Source organism: Saccopteryx bilineata, chromosome 1 (assembly GCF_036850765.1).
Source record: "Saccopteryx bilineata isolate mSacBil1 chromosome 1, mSacBil1_pri_phased_curated, whole genome shotgun sequence".
Lineage (NCBI taxonomy): Eukaryota > Metazoa > Chordata > Mammalia > Chiroptera > Emballonuridae > Saccopteryx > Saccopteryx bilineata.
This window is the reverse complement of record NC_089490.1, coordinates 107,273,210-107,291,862: the sequence shown is the minus strand read 5'-3', so window position 1 is coordinate 107,291,862 and position 18,653 is coordinate 107,273,210. Positions and strand designations below refer to the sequence as shown.

Here is an 18,653-nt window from a genome sequence, read left to right as displayed (position 1 = left end):
GCGAGAGGGTGTGGCATCTAAAAATATTCATAGTCGGTTGGACAAAAGAATGAGAGCAATGTGTTTCTTTGGGTTGCATTCCGTACTCCGTGGAGAAGCATGCCTACCAAAATAGACACCCATTATAGCATTAACTTGCAATGAATGAAAACGGACCAGAGTCACATCCTATTTTCTGGGAGAATGGAATGCTGACAATTCCCATAGGAGGCTCCCGTAGAAATGCTTTACAATGAGAAGAGGTCCAGGCACCAGGGTCAGCCGACCTCTTCAAAGAGGGATGAGAATTTGGTGAGCTCCCAGGACTCAGAGTAGAGTGGCATAGGGGAGATGGCCTGTTGCCCCTGATGACAATGGACTCCGCTGCTGCGGATAAGAAAAGGAGCTTTGAATGGCGAGGGCTAAGGTGAGGCAGACGCCTCTGAGGCTTAACAAGACCAAGTGAGGCAGCTTGGGATGTGTGCCGCTGGGCTTTAAATGTACGAATGTGAGAATGTGCATTCATGCATAATTAATCCACCCATTTGTTGATTCATCTGTCCATTTCTGTGAGTGAACACATATCTATTCATGCGTTTTTAGATTCACTCATTCATTCCTGCACTTATTTATTCAGCAAATTGAGTCTCTTCTTTGGGCAATATTTATTAAACCACAGATGTTTACTAAGTTCCTACTGGGAACTTATGCTGGGCTTGGGCTGGATTCTGGGAATTTAATAGTGAACCTGATGGCCAGGTCCCTATCTTCTTGGAGTTCAGAATCTAGCACTTGTTAACCCATCTGTCACGGTGAGTCATGAGAAGGATACAGAGGTGAGTGAGGATGATGAAGTATTTGCCCCAATGGACTTAGAATTTCAGTTTGGGACACAAGCAATAAATAAAGCTCTATCTATCTATCTATCTATCTATCTATCATCTATCTATCTATCATCTATCTATCTATCTATCTATCTAATATAATTAATTGTCTGTCAGTGAAGAAAATCTACACAGGGTTAAGTTAGAGAATGGCACATACTAATTTAGCTAGGATAGTCCCTAGCATAGGACTTGAACTCCTCAAACCCACCAAGCTTTCTCTGGATTCCAGGCCTTTCCACATGAATGCTTTTCCCAGTGCTTTTTGCCTGTCTTTTGAGTCTCAGCTTGAGCACCTCTTCTTCCAGGAAGCTTTCTCTGTTCATTGTTCCTTGTCAGGGCCAGGTGGCCCCCCTATGTCCCTCGTGTGCCTTGCGTAATATGCTGTGGAAATGCTGATCAAGAAGTGGTGCGTCTATTAGCTGGACAGACCAGAAAGCCTTTGCCGAGGAAGTGCTGATTGAACTGGGTTTTGAAGGGTAAGTAGGAGTTCAACAGAGAGAACTGTGATGGTCTTTTAAGGGGAAGGAGCAGCAAGCACAGGAATAATAGGGCATGGAAACTAGAAAAATAGCAACTTTTGTTGAGCCCTCCCTAGAAGCCAGAGTCCAGTGTCAGACCTCCACATGCTTTCTTTTATTTGATTCTTAGATTGTCTCCGCTGGGGTGGATTTGATTACTCTGATTTTACAGATGAGGATGTTCCCACCACTAATCAGTGACAGGGCTGGCTACAGCTAAGGCTGTTTGACTCTAAAGACCAGGCACCTGATAAAGTCTACCTTTTACCACTCCCACCCAAATTTGCCCTAAATACAAGAAAGCATCACATGAGGACACTTTTCTGTCCTTGCTTCAGGTGGCCTTACCTTGTCTGTAGCAGCTGGTATCCAGCTGTCCCTGGGAGAGACTCTCCAAACACAGGGTCCCCATGTTCCCTGAGAGGCTGCTTCTTGGAGGTTCCTTCAGCTAAGAGCTTCCCCAGGTCATGTAGACTTGGTTATTTCCAGTCCATGGTCATTTCTAAGTCTCTCTTGAGAGGCAGTGTGAGCTTGGATCTTTTGAAGATGAAAGCCAACCCCATTCCCTTTTGCTCACTATCCTACTCTCTACCTTCACTTCCTGACAGCTCAGGAGTGAGGCTGTCATGGGTTAAGCATCACCATAACAGCTGTGATTTATAGAGTTGGCTGGAAACAAGATTATTTTAGGGCTTTACATGAGTGTTCTCTGATCCTCACAAACACCTTTATGTGGTGGAGTCCGTTATTGTTCCCATTTTCAGATGAGGTAACTGAGTAATTGGCAGGTCTCACTGATTACCTAGTGGTGCTAAGCCCAAGTTCTCCTGGCTCCTAAACCTCCGATCTGTTCACTTTACTGCATTTCCTCTTACACACTGCAAATGACTCTCAGACCATTGCTGACATTGTCATTATCATCAGTATTCAAACTGATACTTCCCTTTTCATCCAGTGAGCTCACAAAGATTATTCGTGAAATTTCAGGTTAATCCTTTTTTTAATGGTAAAATATATGTAACATAAAGTTTACCAATTTTTGGTGTGTGGTTCAGTGGCATTGAGTGCATTCACACTGTTGTACAACCAGCACCACCGTCCATCTCCAGAACATTTGTGTCTCCCCAGCTGAAACTTGGTCCCTACAGAAAAAACAATTCCCTATTTCTTCCTCCCCTTAGCCCCTGGAAAATACCGTTTTGCTTTTTGTCTCTACAAATTTGACTACTCTGTGCACCACAGATAAGTGGACTCATAGCATATTTATCCTTTTGTGTCTGGCTTGTTTCACTGAGCACAGTGTATTCAAGTTTCATCCATGTTGTAGTGAGGTTAAATCTTTTGAAATGTGAATAATCATTTCCTAGTTTATCTTTCTCACTTGGATTTGCATCCAGCAGGGCACACTTCTAGAAAGGCTTGGTAGAAACAAAGAACTCCACAAAAGTTAAAGACATGAGTTTTGACTTCCCAGTTTCCTTTTCAGAGTCCAGGCTAAACTGAATTCAGTATGGGGACAGAGGGTGGTTCTGAACTAGTACCGGGAGGGGAACAATCCAGTGCCAGAAAAAAAATGCGGAGTAGTTAGTTACCGTGTTCCTAAGTGTGTCAGCAAAATACGACTTTAAAAGCCAAGCCCAGATGTCTCCTTGGTGGCGAGTCACCCTCGATACCCAACAGATGTTCTGTTCCAGAGAAAGCACACACACGGCGAGGAACCCAACACTCATGGGGTTGTCCTGTCTCTGTGATCTTTAGTAGAGCCTTTATGTCCTCTGACCTCTCCCTGTTGCACTTGCAGGACGAGGAGTAGGATTAGTTCATCTTTTAGGGCTCTTTCAGGTTGAAACCATTTTGGAGATTTGGTTATTTTTGTGATACATTCAAAATCATTATCCCCCATGTTGTAGGTTTTCTACATTTTCCAGATTTCTTTTCTTTCACTCTTTACTTGGATTTTGCCTTTTTCTAGTATCTTCTCTGCTGTTTTACTTAATAGTTTTAAATATAGCACGCTTTAAAAAATTTTTTTTTATTTATTTATTCACTTTTAGAAAGGAGAGAGAAAGGGAGAGAGAGAGAGAGAGAGAGACAGAGAGGGAGAGAGAGGAGAGAGAGAGAAGGGGGAGGAGCTGGAAGCATCAACTCCCATATGTGCCTTGACCAGGCAAGCCCAGGGTTTCGAACCGGCGACCTCAGCCTTTCCAGGTCGGCGCATTATCCACTGCGCCACCACAGGTCAGGCCACTTAATAGTTTTAATTCAATTTACTTTTTTAAAAAAATATATATTTATTTGAATTGGAAGCTTTATGTAATTCCCATAAATGGAAAACCAGTATCATAAAGTTACTAAAGTTATTTCTATGGATTTAAAGGTGGGAAGCAAATATTAAACTGAGCCTAAATTCTGTGCCAATTATTGTTCTAAGCATTTTACATACATTGCTATTTAATTTTTACCACGACCTTGTGGGGGTAGGTACTGTTCCTCCCTCCATTTTACAGATGAGAAAACTGAGGCTTTGAGAAGTTTCATACCCAGTGGTCACTTGTTATAAGCTCTATATGGCATGAGACGTTAGAGCCACAGCCCAAGTTTATGTGGCTCAAGGTTTGATTACTGTGTGTGTGTGTGTGTGTTGATTAATATTGCTTTTCCGTTGAAATGCCAAGAGCACAGACTAATCTAGATTTCTATTAATCTTCTGTCAGTGGCTCTGACAGTTTTACTGGGAGAGGCTGATAAACATCAGTCTGTGAGGATGGGCCTGGGTACAACATAAACATGCTTTTCAGAAAGGCTACAAAGAAAGCAAGGATGCTCAGACTTGGAGAACTCCTGGTGTGAGTGTGTGCATGCAGGAATTTGCACGTGGAGCTGGCTGGTGCCTCACACACATGTGTGTATTTGGAAGCTCGCAGGTGCCCAGACACCGCAGACATTACAGGGTGGGAAGGGACGTATGTCCCTCGGGATGTGCGCTGTGCTCTGACAGTTCCTGCCTTCACTGCAGTCAGAGAGGATGGCGCCTGCGCCTTCTCGGCCTTGTCCCAGGGCTGCAGCCATTTTATTTGTCTTTGGATGGACAGGGCACACTCCATAGAGCTTCCAACCAACTTCCTGCAAGCAAGCCGGGCTGGGGCCTTGATAAGAAAGTGGAATTTAGGGCAATTAAGTGCAACATGAACCTCAAGAATGCGTTTTCTGAGGGTGGTTTTTCACCAGCCACTTTCAATGACATTCCATTCATTCAGGGCTGCCTTTTACAAAATAGGCTTATTCTGGGGGCTGCGTTCAAAACAGAGCCTCGGCGCATTTGCGGTGAGGCTGGGCGGCTCCCTGGGCATGTAAATAAGCCTGTTTATAAGCCTCAAATGGAAATCAGCTTGGGGAATGGCAGAAGCTGCAGTGGTTCAGCTTGCAAGGCTGGAGTGGAAGCCTTAGAATGGAGTGAAGTTTGCTGTCCCCTGGGGCAGAGTGGCTCAGTGTTTAGAAACTTTAGAGCAGGGTTCAGGAAACTTTTTGGCTGAGAGAGCCATGAATGCCACATATTTTAAAATGTAATTCCGTGAGAGTTATACAACGACCCGTGTACGTTACGCATTATCCAATAAAAATTTGATGTTGTCCCGGAGGACAGCTGTGATTGACTCCAGCCACCCGCAACCATGAACATGAGCGGTAGGAAATGATTGGATTGTAATACATGAGAATGTTTTATATTTTTAAAGTTATTATTATTTTTAATTAAAGATATGTCTGCAAGCCAGATGCAGCCATCAAAAGAGCCACATCTGGCTCGCGAGCCATAGGTTCCCAACCCCTGCTTTAGAGACATGGGTTTACATTGACGCTTACTCATTAGCTCACCTGTGATGAACCACCTTATCTCTCTAAATCTGAGTTTCCTCATCAGTTAAATGGGTTTTCTTTTTTTTAAAAATGTGGTAAAATATCCATAATATAAAATTTACCATTTTAACCCTTTTTAGATGTATAGTTCAGTGGCATGACATACATTTAGTTTATTGTGTAAATGAGATTTAGGATAGGATTTAATTAGAGAGGGTGAGTGCTTAGAACAATGCCTGATACTTGGAAGTTGTTCAGTAAGTGGTAACTAAGTATATTATTATTATTATTATTCTGTGTTATCTACTAATTATCTTCCGCTTTTCAAAATATCATATAATGCCTATTCTAGTGACAAGTATTTCTGGGGTGAGGGCAGGTGCTAAGTAGTGGGCGATACAAAGATGAGGGGAAGATGTGGAACTTGCCACCTGCCTCAGGGGACTCAGAGTCTAATAAGCAAGGTAAATTTATATATGTGTGTGTGCGTGCATGTATATATATATATGTATTTATATATGCATGCATATATATCCATATACATATGTATATACCTGATATATATGTGAAAAATATACACATGTATATATGTATATATAGATGCAAGGAAGATTGCTGCCATTAAGATAATAAATAAAACACTTCAAGAAACTAAAGGAAAGAGAATGACTTCAAGGGGTGTGCAATACAAAAGAAGCAAAGTTAGGTCAAACATTAGCATGGGACATGAAGACTTGAAAGGTATAGAACACTTTTGCATTCATGGTCTCATCTGGGTGGATTTTTTTTCTTCTCAAAATAATCTTGTGATCTAGAACAGGATAAGGATTATGGATTCCCATTTTATGATGGGTAAACTGAGGCACAGAGTAGCTAAGGGACCTATTCCATGTCACACAGATGGCTGAAATATGACTCAAAACCAAGTGCCTTAAGTCCGTGTCATTTAGGGTCACATGGCAGGGAAACTAGGGTTTTGATCAGAATGTGGTAGATACAAAGGTGGTGGTATCAGGTGCACAGGTAAGGGTTTTCCAGAGTGTGAGATGCACACCACTGCAGTGCAGTGAGGTCTGCTGCAGATGAACACTTTCCAAATTTATAGTTCTGCATGTCCGATTCATCAGAAACATCAAGCTTGTGATTCTGTGGCTATTTCTCAGGCAAGTCTAAATTGAAGTGAAGATAGAGAGTCTGTGTTAGGAGTAATTTTAAGTAAGCAATAGAGTCTGTAGTGTGTAGGTACGGCCGAACTTGTGTTGGATGCCAAGAACCGCAGTTGAGAATCACTGGACCAGTCGTGTTGACTGGTCCTTTTATGAAGACCCAGGGCTGGAGAGAAGAGGGTGACTCAGCTGGCAGCCCCAGCCAGGTGCCTCAGCTGCTGTAGTGCAGGGTGGTGTGATTGTCCAACACAGACACTAACTGCGGCGCTAACCAGCCTCCCTAAATCTTACTTGTTTTCGTAGATTGCTGACTTTGGGCTTTCCAACCTGTACCAGAAAGACAAGTTCTTGCAAACGTTTTGTGGAAGCCCACTCTATGCATCTCCTGAAATTGTCAATGGGAGGCCTTACCGAGGGCCAGAGGTAAGCAGGTTGCCAGTTGTGCATAGTTGGGTGGGTAGGCTGGCAAGAAAAGGCCAGAGGGCAAGAGCTGAATCTAGAAAATACTTAAAAAATAATCCCCCAAACCAGCAAGGAAAACCTTTACTTTTATGATTATAAAAGCATAACATAAACATCTAGGAGAAAATTTGGAAAATTTAGAAAAACCTAAAAGAGGAGAAAATAGTTACCTGCAATCTACCTCAAAAGAAAACTAGTGAATATTTTTGTGACTTTTTTTTTTTTTTTTTTACAAAGACAGAGAGAGAGAGTCAGAGAGAGGGATAAACAGGAACAGACAGACAGGAACGGAGAGATGAGAAGCATCAATCATCAGTTTCTCGTTGCGACACCTTAGTCGTTCATTGATTGCTTTCTCATATGTGCCTTGACCGCGGGTCTTCAGCAGACCGAGTAACCCCTTGCTCGAGCCATCGACCTTGGGTCCAAGCTGGTGAGCTTTGCTCAAACCAGATGAGCCCGTGCTCAAGCTGGCAACCTTGGGGTCTCGAACCTGGGTCCTTCCTCATCCCAGTCCGACACTCTATCCACTGCGCCACCGCCTGGTCAGGCTTTTGTGACTTTTTTAAAGACCTTTTTTCCAGTGTAAATCTCTGCATTTCAAAAGCAATTGAGGCCCTTGTATATCTGTATATACATACATTGCCTTTTATTAACATTATATTGTGACATTTTCTGAATTCGTTATTAAAACATAGTTTTTAATGTCAACACAAAGTTTTATTGTGTGAATAAATATGCCATAATTTAATCACTCCCCAAGATTTAGGTAGTCAGATTATTTTCAGTTTTTCCTCATTATCACAAAACAGATAAAACAAACATCAAACCAAAAATTCCCTAACTCTGGGAGTGACTATATTTTTGCAGATACTTAGACAGCCCCTGTCATTTTTGATTAAGGAAACACATTTTAATTTTATCTCCCAATTCATGAGAAATGCATTTCTCTCTTGCCTAAAGTCTTCAGGGCCACTGAAAAAGATGTGTTATGTGGAAATGTTATCTTGAAAACCATTGAGTTGTGAGTGACTCTTTTCTTTAAAAAAGATGGTTTGCTTTACAGAGAGATTTCATCTACTCAGTATTCTTTAAATAGCAGCTGTTCACTGGGTTGAAATGTTTCCTTCCAAATATTTATCTGTTTGAAAGTGTTTGGGGGCAGGGCTAGAGGCTGAAGAGAACGACGCCAAGAACCTCTGCCAATTACAGTGAACAGAATGTCTTTCTGAAGGAAGAATGTAAGGGAGGAGCATAGGATTCCATTTACAAAACTGCAGAAACTCGAAACTGTAAATTTATCATAGATAATGAATGCTTCTTTGATCTTTGAGAATCTATTTCCGAGGTTACAAGATGGCAGCCTGTGATCGGGCCAGCAGGCATGCTTTATTTGGCCACATTAGTCTTTCTAAAAAAATTGAACAAACATTTAATAACTGGGAGATTTTACATAAAAATCTGGTTTCTGACTTCTCTTGAAGAACCAAGGGATCTAGCAGTGTGGGGCCTGTGTCACTGTGAGGCAGCATAGCCAAGGGGAGGCTGCCTGTTGATGGTGGGTAAACCATCACCACACCCTTCACAGTACAGGAAGGAATTGATTTCTGGATTGGGAGTGAAGAGCTCTGTGTCCCAGTCTTAACCTCTGAGAAACCATTGAGGTTCTTGTGCCTTAGTATTTTTCTCTTGTCATGAGGATCAAAGAAGATAATCTATTTGAGAAAGTTCCTATGCCCAGCTGCAGTCCCTATCAGTTGTCAGGCTGCCATGGGAACCTGCCTGGCAGGTGCGAAATTCAGTTCCTGGGGTCACTGGGGGTGGCTGCTCATGCTCTGATGTGAATGGTTTGGAGGGTATCCGGAATCTGCTTCCCAACTCTATATGTCCTGTCTCTGCTCCAGGTGGACAGCTGGGCTCTGGGCGTATTACTTTACACTCTCGTTTACGGAACAATGCCCTTCGATGGTTTCGATCATAAAAACCTCATTCGACAAATCAGCAGCGGAGAATACCGGGAGCCCACGCAGCCCTCAGGTGTGTGCTCAGGGTGGGGCAGAGGTGGGGTGGGCGTGGTCCGCTCACCTGCCCTAGTGCATGCCTTTCTGCGTCTGTTTTAGTGTCTGTAAGGAGTCTCCTGCTTTCCCTTTCTTTTCTCCAGGTCTTTGCCTGTGGCAAAGCTGGCTTGTTTGGCTGCTTTACCCAAACTTTCCCAAATGAAAATTTTGGAATAAACAGGCAGGCTAGGAGTCCTGTTTACTTGCTGTGTGAACTTGGGCAAATCCAGGACCCTGTTTGGATTCAGTTTCTCCACTAAAAATTAAAATTTTGGAAAACGTATTGCATGACATCCCTTCTGGTCCATGTAGACATACAAACCAGCCTAACTAGACTGAGTGCCACGAGGGTCACAGATGCCCTTCTTCACCACTCTGCCCTGCCCCAGGGGTATGGTAAATAGGCGCTGTTTCTTTCTTTCTTTTTTCCTCATTGCTTTCAGAGAGAGTGAAAAGGAGAGAATATATATATATATATATATATATATATATATATATGAGAGAGAGAGAGAGAGAGAGAGAGAAGTATCAATTCATTGTTCTACCTGGTTGTTCCATTTAATTGTGCATTCATTGGTTGCTTCTCCTTATGTGCCCTGACTGGGGATCAAAACCGTGGCCTCAGCACTCTGGGATGACACTCTTATCCATTGAGCCATGTGGCCAGGTCCTGGACCCAATTTCATTTTCTGTTGCTGCATAACAGCTCTATCCCATTCCCCCAAAGAAACTCAGAGGTTTAAACAACAACCGTGTAACCACACCTCTCAATTCCTGGGTTGGCTGGAGCTCTGTTCTTGCTTAAGATCTCTTCTGCCTCTGTAATCACATGGCACCTGGGGCTAGAGCTGATTTTGTGACACCTCTGTGTGGGCTCTCTCTCCATGAGATACCCTCCCTGGCCTCTCAGTCCAGGAAGAAGCCTGGACTTCTTATGTGGCAGCTTAGGGCTCTAAGAACGAGGAAGAAGAAGCTGCCAGGCCTTCTTAATGTCTGTGTTAGGAAGCCAGATAATGTCACTTCTGCCACATTCCATTGATCAAAGCAACAACAACCGTAAACTCCATCTCTTGATGGGAGAGTTGCCATATGTGTATGGGGAGGGTGTGTCCAGGTGGCCATTTTTGGAATATAATTAACATAGACACTTCATGTATATATCATACATACTCTATATGCCTGTACATAGACATACACATAGGCGAGACTCATTATTCATAGTAGTTATGTTCTATAACGTTGCTGTGAACCCTAGGCTAGTAAATACTGAAGCATTGCTCCTCAGGGAAACGCAGGGCTCAGTTCCTGTGAGCCTCTGGTCACAATGTTTTTTGCCAACTGAACAAAACATCACCTTATTTTATGTACGTTTATGTTTAAAGACACCTCACTTAAAGCATACTGATTATGCTTTAACATCACACTCATGGCCAGCAACACTGTAACACATGCCTGAAATAAGCTTGTATCTAACACCCGTATTTTCTCCATGACGCGCATAGGAACTCTAGACAGCAACTTCAGCACTATGCCTAGGGGACATTGCATACAATTCAATCACCAACAAAAAGTACAAAACTGTGAAACACATGGACCAAATAGACTGAAAAGGACACTTGTTAGTATTAGAGCAGAAACACCAAGGCAGAGTGTCATCCCATGTTGGACCTTGCCTGGGAACACACATGTGTGTTGGAGCAACTCAAGTTTTTTGCCACTCTACAAATGTACTCAGATGACTGAGTAAGCACCCTGAGTATTGATTTGGAGGTTAGAAATACATTTTAATGAATAGGTGAATTTACAAGTACAGAATCTGTGAATAATGAGGATTGACTATTGTACAGTGTGTCCGTAAAGTCATGGTGCACTTTTGACTGGTCACAGGAAAGCAACAAAAGATGATAGAAATGTGAAATCTGCACCAAATAAAAGGAAAACCCAGTTTCTGTAGGATGATGTGGCAGTATGTGCACATGTGCAGATGATGACGTAACACCATGTATACAGCAGAGCAGCCCACGGCCATGCCAGTTGAGATGTGGACGGTACAGAGGAAAGTTCAGCTTGTTCTGTGGCTCGCTAAATTCAAATCCATGACCAAAGTGCAATGTGAATATCGGCACGTTTATAACGAAGTGCCACCACATAGGAATAACATTACTCGGTGGGATAAGCAGTTGAAGGAAACTGGCAGTTTGGTGGAGAAACCCATTCTGGTAGGCCATCAGTCAGTGACAAGACTGTAGAGGCTATACGGGATAGCTACCTAAGGAGCCCTAAAAAATCTGTGTGTGAGCCCACATCGAACTGCACTGAATAGGTATGAAACTGGGAGAGTTTTCCTTTCATTTGGTGCAGATTTCACATTTCTATCATCTTTTGTTGCTTTCCTGTGACCAGTCAAAAGTGCACCATGACTTTACGGACACACTGTATATGTGTAGTTAGATAGATTTGTATCTCTCTATTTTTTCAATAAGCCAACCTGATTTGTTTGTTTTTTTTGAGAAATTTTAGGGTGACCTCTATGGCAGTCTTATTTGCCTGACCAGCTAACTGGAGTTCCTGTTTTGAATGATTGAATGAACATCTTTCTGTCACTTTTCAGGGGTGCCCCCAATTCATTAGCCCACATAAGTGGCTGGGGAGAGGTGGCGCCTTCCCAGGATATAATTTAGCCTCCATGGGAGAAGCGTAGTTTGATCTTTGAAGTCGGTTTATAAGCTGTGAGAGCCACTTGGCTCCTGGGCATCCCTTTGGGGCTTTTCTATGACTCTCTGGCAGCAGCAGTTTGCACGTGGAGTTCCTCAGACAGGCAGTAAGCGGACGGTGGACAGATCAGCTCTCTGATCTGACGGCTCCGCCCTCTGTGGCTTATGTCAGCGAGGAAAAGGAGGTGAGCTCACGGGATGTGGGTCTCAGAACCTGGCCAAGGCCACCTGGGGCACGGCTCCTTTCCCTGCTCAGGTGTGCCAGGTCTGAGCTGCTCTTCATCCTTTCCTGTCTTTTACTCTCAGATGAGGAGCCTTTTTCTCAGCCCCAAATTTCCTTTTTGTGCCTACACACTTTCCTGCTGACCCCGCTCACTGTGTATTTTTGCAGGCCTATCTTTGGAGGACTAAAGAGAGCCATGGTAATCTTTACCTGTTTTCCCTTTTGGTGAAATGACATTCAGCACAGGAATGGTGGGGCTCTGCTGGGTGTTGGGTCTGGATTATTTCCTGGGTACCTGGTTGTGCCCATTTTATAAAGACCAGAGTTAATGGGAGCTCATTCCTTCCCTCAGGGAAAAGCATGCCGGGATGTGATAGCATGCTGGCCTGTGGTTCTGAGTTTTGATGATGCTTTTGAGGTGCAGTCTGGAAGGGTTTGGCTGGTCCAGCATTTCAGTTGGAGTTTTCCAATAGTATATGTTTCCTTAGCCATTCCCAAAATGTCATCCCTGTCACAAAGCCAAGAGCTGCCAGCAGGGCATCATCCTTCTTTTTTCTTGTCCCGTAGACGCACGAGGACTCATTCGGTGGATGCTGATGGTGAACCCTGACCGCCGGGCCACCATCGAGGACATCGCCAATCACTGGTGGGTGAACTGGGGCTACAAGAGCAGTGTATGTGACTGTGATGCCCTTCACAGCTCCGAGTCCCCGCTCCTGGCCCGGATTATCGACTGGCACCACCGTTCCACAGGGCTGCAGGCTGAGGCCGACGCCAAAATGAAGAGCCTGGTGAAACCTGGGACCTCTGAGGTCATGCTGGAGCGGCAGCGGTCTCTGAAGAAGTCCAAGAAAGAGAATGACTTTGCCCAGTCTGGCCAGGACTTGGTGCCTGAAAGCCCGTCCAAGTTGAGTTCCAAGAGACCCAAAGGGATCCTGAAGAAGCGGAGCAACAGCGAGCATCGCTCGCACAGCGCTGGCTTCATTGAAGGTGTTGTCAGTCCGGCCTTGTCCTCTGCTTTCAAGATGGAGCAGGACCTGTGCCGGACTGCCGTGCCCCTCCCAAGCTCCCCTGAGGTAGAGGTGCCCGGTAAGCTCAGCCCCAAGCAGTCGGCCACCATGCCCAAGAAAGGCATCTTGAAAAAGACGCAGCAGAGAGAATCAGGTTACTACTCCTCCCCGGAGCGCAGCGAGTCCTCGGAGCTGTTGGACAGTAACGATGGGATGGGCAGCGGCGTGCCGTCCCCTAGCCCCCCGGACCCAGCCAGGGTGACTGCCCACAGCCTCTCCTGCCGCAGGAAGGGCATCTTGAAACACAGCAGCAAGTACTCTGCAGGCACAATGGACCCGGCCCTTGCCGGCCCCGAAATGCCCACACTGGAATCCTTGCTGGAGCCCAGCGGCCCCGCCGAGGGCCTCTCGCGGAGCTACAGCCGGCCTTCCAGCATCATCAGCGACGACAGCGTCCTGTCCAGCGACTCCTTTGACTTGCTGGATCTGCAGGAGAATCGCCCCGCCCGCCAGCGCATCCGCAGCTGCGTCTCTGCCGAAAACTTCCTACAGATCCAGGACTTTGAAGGGCTCCAGAACCGGCCCCGGCCCCAGTACCTGAAGCGGTACCGGAACCGGCTGGGAGACAGCAGCTTCTCCCTCCTCACAGACATGGATGATGTGACTCAGGTGTATAAGAAAGCACTAGAGATCTGCACCAAACTCAACTAGCTCCCCGGAGATCAGGGGTGGGTTGGGGGTAGGTAGAAAGGACTAAGGGAAGCACTGATTTGTGCTGACGAGCTGGTTACCTCTTTGCTGGCCAGGATAAATAGACTGAAAAGTGGTTGGTGCCATCTCGCTTGGCCAAGTTTGCAGCCTTCAGCCAGCACCTATGAGGGAGAAGGGGGCTCTTGAATAGTTCTGTCAACTGCCAATCAGAATTTGGGTCCTAATTGGCATTGGCTTTATGGCAGCTCCTGGAACACCAGCTGTCTGGGGGAGTGGTATTGGCCAGCACTTAAGAGGCGGGAAAGAAGCATATGGGAGAGGGAATATTTCCCTAGAAGTAGTCCAACTGCTTCTGAAGGAGGGGCAAGTCTGCTTTTGGTGAACTCAGAGCCTGTGCCTTCTCTCCTCATATTAGCAAGCTTGGTCTGACTGTGTGGTGTTGGCAAATAGATTTCAGCAACTTGAGCTTGCATCAGTGATCGGTTGATAGTGACTGCTGGCTGTGCTGGTGTGAGTAGCCCAGACACATGGGAAGAAGTGCTATGATTGAATGGTCATGGCTGCCACAGGGATGGGAAGGGGGGCAGTAGCACTCATGCCATATAGTTGTCATTCTTGATCTGGCTAAGCCCTGGGAGTTAGGTTAAAGCATCCTGTGGGATCTACATTGTCTCTTAATGCTTCTGGTGTGGCATTTGTTAATTTGCTACTCTACCTTGAATGGAAGACAGGGCCTTGGTCAGAGAGAGCATGCTCTGAACTCGGACTTAAAGTAAGCCCATGGTGATTTTTTGGCTTCTTTCCTGATCTCTGCCTTGCTCTTTAGGTGTATGGGAAAAAAGATGGTGGTGTCAAAGGTCAAACCTTTGCTATATAACAGAGCTTGGGACACCTCTGTGGTCTTGCACAGATGAATGGAAATTGACCCACACCAGCAAGGGGAATCAACTTGTCAGTTTCTTTAACATCTCATTATTAACTGGAATGCCACCTCTTGGGCTGTTCTCACCTGCACGAATGCTCTAGATTGGGTGTGATACTGTCCATAGTCTCCAAAGGAGTAACTGGCTCAATCATTGACCCTACTTAGTAATAGCAGATGGCTTCCCCATCCGCCAAGTGTGGAATCCTCAGAGGTAGGCAGGTTTGCTTCTAGGGAGTTAGTGCGCAGGTTGGAACTTAGAATGAGGAAAGGAAAGTCAGGCAGAAGGTGGTTTTCCCCCAAATCTAGATATCCTATGTTATGGGTTTGAACTCCTAGGCTTTGGGGGGAAAGAAAGTTTTACTCATTCAAATGTATAAGGTGTTGACAAAGCAGAGTGAGTTGGGAGGAAGCATACAGAAGAGGAGACATTTCCCTAGAAGCTGTCCACAGGGTTCTGGAGGAGACAGAGACGAGGTCTGATAGGACTCTTGTCCAAAAAGTAATGTAACTAGGTATTTAACCTCTAGACACCCAGATTATAAGTGACAAGACGTCACTCCCACAATGGGACATCTGATACGAGGTTTGGAATTAATGCTTTTATTTGTGAATTTGGGATGACTTCAGATTCTACTGGCCTGGGGAAATTGAAACCCTTGTTTCAAGATGGCTGACTTCTGATAGCCACCTAGAGATATAAGGAGGACTAGTCTTGGAGGTATTTTTGGGAAAACTAACAGGCAATAATAGCTCCTAGGGAGATGAGAAAGAATTCATCTTAAGGCACTAAGAACATTAATTAGAACAAAACTACCCCTTCCCTAAGGAGATGGCTGCATGTCTCCCTTTTGCCACCAGCTTGGGGTTTGGGTTTGTGCATTCCTTTAGGTTGTGGTCTAGCTGAGTACTGTATTGTGGGAAGCTTCTCAGTTTCCTTTCATTCAATTTCACCTCCTTCCTGAACTCCAGTATAGGTTCAAAGGGAAACAAAATCAGTAGGTGGCAAATTGTGTGTGGAGGGCATGTGGGTGCTTGGAGGGCATTCTGCCACCTCTGAGCTCCCTCCCCACTGCGTTCTGTGCAGCCCTTTCTGAGCACCCTGTACTGCCACACTGCTGGTCCTCATGGTGGCAGCTGCCTAGTTGGTAGCTGTCAGTGTGACTTAAGTATATAGCACCTACTTACTGGTTTAAGTGTTTTCTCCTTTTGCCAAGTGATTACCTCTCTTTAGCATTTTGCAGCCTTTTAATCTTTAAATAAAAATGACACTATTAAGGCCCCCTCCCCATAAAAAGAAACACACATGTATGTCCTCTTTTGTCAATAAACCCAGACTGGATTGTGGCAAAGATAGTCCTCCACTCAGAGGCAAGGATTCTGAGTTGAGTCCTGGTGTGCCACAAACTAACGTGTGGCCTTAGGCACCTGAACAGTTTTGGGGAGGAAGTTTTCCTTTCAGTGAGAGCCAGAGGGAGGGGTGGATTCACTGGTCTCACGGGCCCTGCCTAATTCTGGCATTCTGCTAAATCCTTGGTGATGTTATGTGATGGTGACTCTGTCTTTTCAAGGAAAACCTTGAAATAGAGGGAAAAGCCCAGAAAAGCAACTTCCCTACTTCCCGATTAAGTCCTACCATCCCTACTAGCCAATCCCCAGCCAAGGAGGTCATGCTGATTCATTTTCATGGAATCCCGAGCGAGAGACATTTTTATGACCTGGTGGACCAGGCAGAAGATTCGATGTCAGGTCTCCTGGTCCTTTCGTTGCCTCTGTGGGCCTTTCAGTGTCTTAGTTTACACATCTGCCAAAAGGAGTAGAATGATACTTCTTTTACAGGTAAATTTGAAGGCATGATCAGTTTTCAGGAAGTGCTTCAAGACCCCAGGCAAAATGAAAATACTAAGAACCCCTTGAATTTCCATTCCTGGTATAAGGCGCTGCTGCGTCAGATGACAGGGAGCACTTTTCAGGGTGAAGTTCAGGTGAGTGTTGCCCAGGCCTGCTGTCTTGAGGACAAATGTGAATGACCGACTGACTGCTTATTGCCAAACTGGAAATGTTCTGTAGGGATTAACTGGCATGGTATCATTCCTAGAAGAAAAAAAGAGAGAGAGAGAAACTTGACTGCACATTTTTTTTTTTTTAAATCCATGTTGTGACTTTTATTTAATTTCTATTTTTTTTTTTTTTGGTAATAAAAAGTTGACTTTTTTTATTTGAATTTGTCTTTTCTTATTTATTGGTCTGAAAGGCATTTCAAAGGTATTATAATAATATATAGGTGTAATTTAATTGGTGCAACATGCGCTATGGCTCCAGTCAAAATTGGTTTTCACTCATTTGATTGGTTTGAGCCCTACAGGGAAAAAAAAAGCTGGATAACCACCCAAAGTGTTTGTATTTTCATTGGAAACGGATTTCTGTTCTGTTTTTTTGTTTTTGTTTCTGTTTTTATTTTTAAATTAAATAAATTGCAATGAACTGAACAGAACTGGGAACTTGCTTCTTTATTTGCTTGTTTTTCTTTTAGTTGAGTAAGCAACAAAATGCGTATAAGTTACAGAAACCCACACAAGTTAGCTTAAGTTCTCAGAAGGCGGAAAGCCGTTGGCAGTGCCGCCGGAGCCCGGAACTGGAGGTGTGGGGTCTCAGAGAACCATGGGCCCTCTTTTCTGCTCCTCTTTGCTTATCTGCTTTATTCTCTTTTTATAGCCTGACTTCCCCACCCCTCACCCCCAATTTTGTGACCCACCATGGCTTATCAGATAACTTTCAAATTTACATGTTTTCAGTTCCAGTTTCTAAAGGCGACTACTGGCCCTGGCCGGTTGGCTCAGTGGTAGAGCGTCGGACTGGCGTGCAGAAGTCCCGGGTTCAATTCCCGGCCAGGGCACACAGGAGAAGTGCCCATCTGCTTCTCCACCCCTCCCCCTCTCCTTCCTCTCTGTCTCTCTCTTCCCCTCTCACAGCTGAGGCTCCATTGGAGCAAAGATGGCCCGGGCACTGGGGATGGCTCCTTGGCCTCTGCCCCAGGCGCTGGAGTGGCTCTGGTCATGGCAGAGCGACGCCCTGGAGGGGCAGAGCATCGCCCCCTGGTGTGCATGCCGGGTGGATCCCGGTCGGGCGCATGCGGGAGTCTGTCTGTCTCTCCCCGTTTCTAGCTTCAGAAAATACAAAAATAAAAAAAAATAAAGGTGACTACTGACCGAGTTCCTTCAACCCGGACTAGACACAGCACCAGAAGTTAACCCAGCCGTGCTCAGGGCCTGGCCTTAGCCTCCTCTGCTGCCCCCCACTCTCCCCAAATCACAGTCCTCAGCACCTCCATCTATCCTAAGAGCAGACAAATCCCTAATCTAATTGCTCAGAGTCCAAGATCCATGGGCCGTGTTTCCTAATGGGGAAGGCCACTGCTCTGCTTATGGTAAAGTGACATCGTGAGTCACATTTTGCCACTGTTCCTTTTGTGCACAGAACCTTCAGGAAGCTCTTGGAAAGAGGGATGAATAATGGGGGAGTTGGAGGAGTTCCTGGATCCCGGTCACAATATCAAATGATATCAAACCCTTTCCTCGATTTAAACTTTAGGGAGTCATGCTCTGTACTGATGAGAGTAGTGTTACAGGATCCATGCAAGAAAAGTCTGACATTCCAAAGAAATTGCAACTTTTATTCCTTATCTGATCTACTGGGAGAACATCTGATGTGGCATTGTCACATTTAGCAAATAAAACTCCAGGACACCCATTTAAACAATGTTTGTTTGTTTTTAGTATAAGAATGTCCTATGCAATATTTGGGTTAGGCTTATACTGAAAAAATTATCTAAAATTTAAATTTAACTGGCATTCTATATTTTACCTGGCAGCCTAACCTGATGGGGCTTAATTGGATACATTGACTGGATACTGGCGATGGTGGAAGGTTGGGGAATGGACACTTATAACTGTGGCCCGCCAAATTAGGACATGCCTGTGCCTTGCAAGATAGGCTGAGATGGGGAACATAAAGCTCAACACAGAGCTTCACAGGGTGAATTTCTGGTCCATTGGCTGGGATCAGGTGTCTCCCTCTGGCCCAGTCACAGAATGCAGTTAGAGAGATGCCCTAATAGCCAGCCTGGATCATGTGCCCACCCTTGCGGTA

The 18,653-nt window shown here is 45.0% G+C and overlaps 1 protein-coding gene across 2 annotated transcripts in view; it reads left to right on the top strand.

The window, feature by feature from the left end:
- Nucleotides 1–16,990, top strand: part of NUAK1 (NUAK family kinase 1) — a 78,318-nt gene extending 61,328 nt beyond the window's left edge. For both annotated transcript variants that reach the window (XM_066263465.1, XM_066263455.1), the window contains 3 exons: nucleotides 6,709–6,828; nucleotides 8,772–8,904; nucleotides 12,429–16,990. In XM_066263465.1, coding sequence (XP_066119562.1) covers nucleotides 6,709–6,828; nucleotides 8,772–8,904; nucleotides 12,429–13,582 — 1,407 coding nt within the window. In that variant the 3' untranslated portion in view covers nucleotides 13,583–16,990. The remainder of the gene's footprint in view (nucleotides 1–6,708; nucleotides 6,829–8,771; nucleotides 8,905–12,428) is intronic.
- Nucleotides 16,991–18,653: the final 1,663 nt, after the last annotated feature.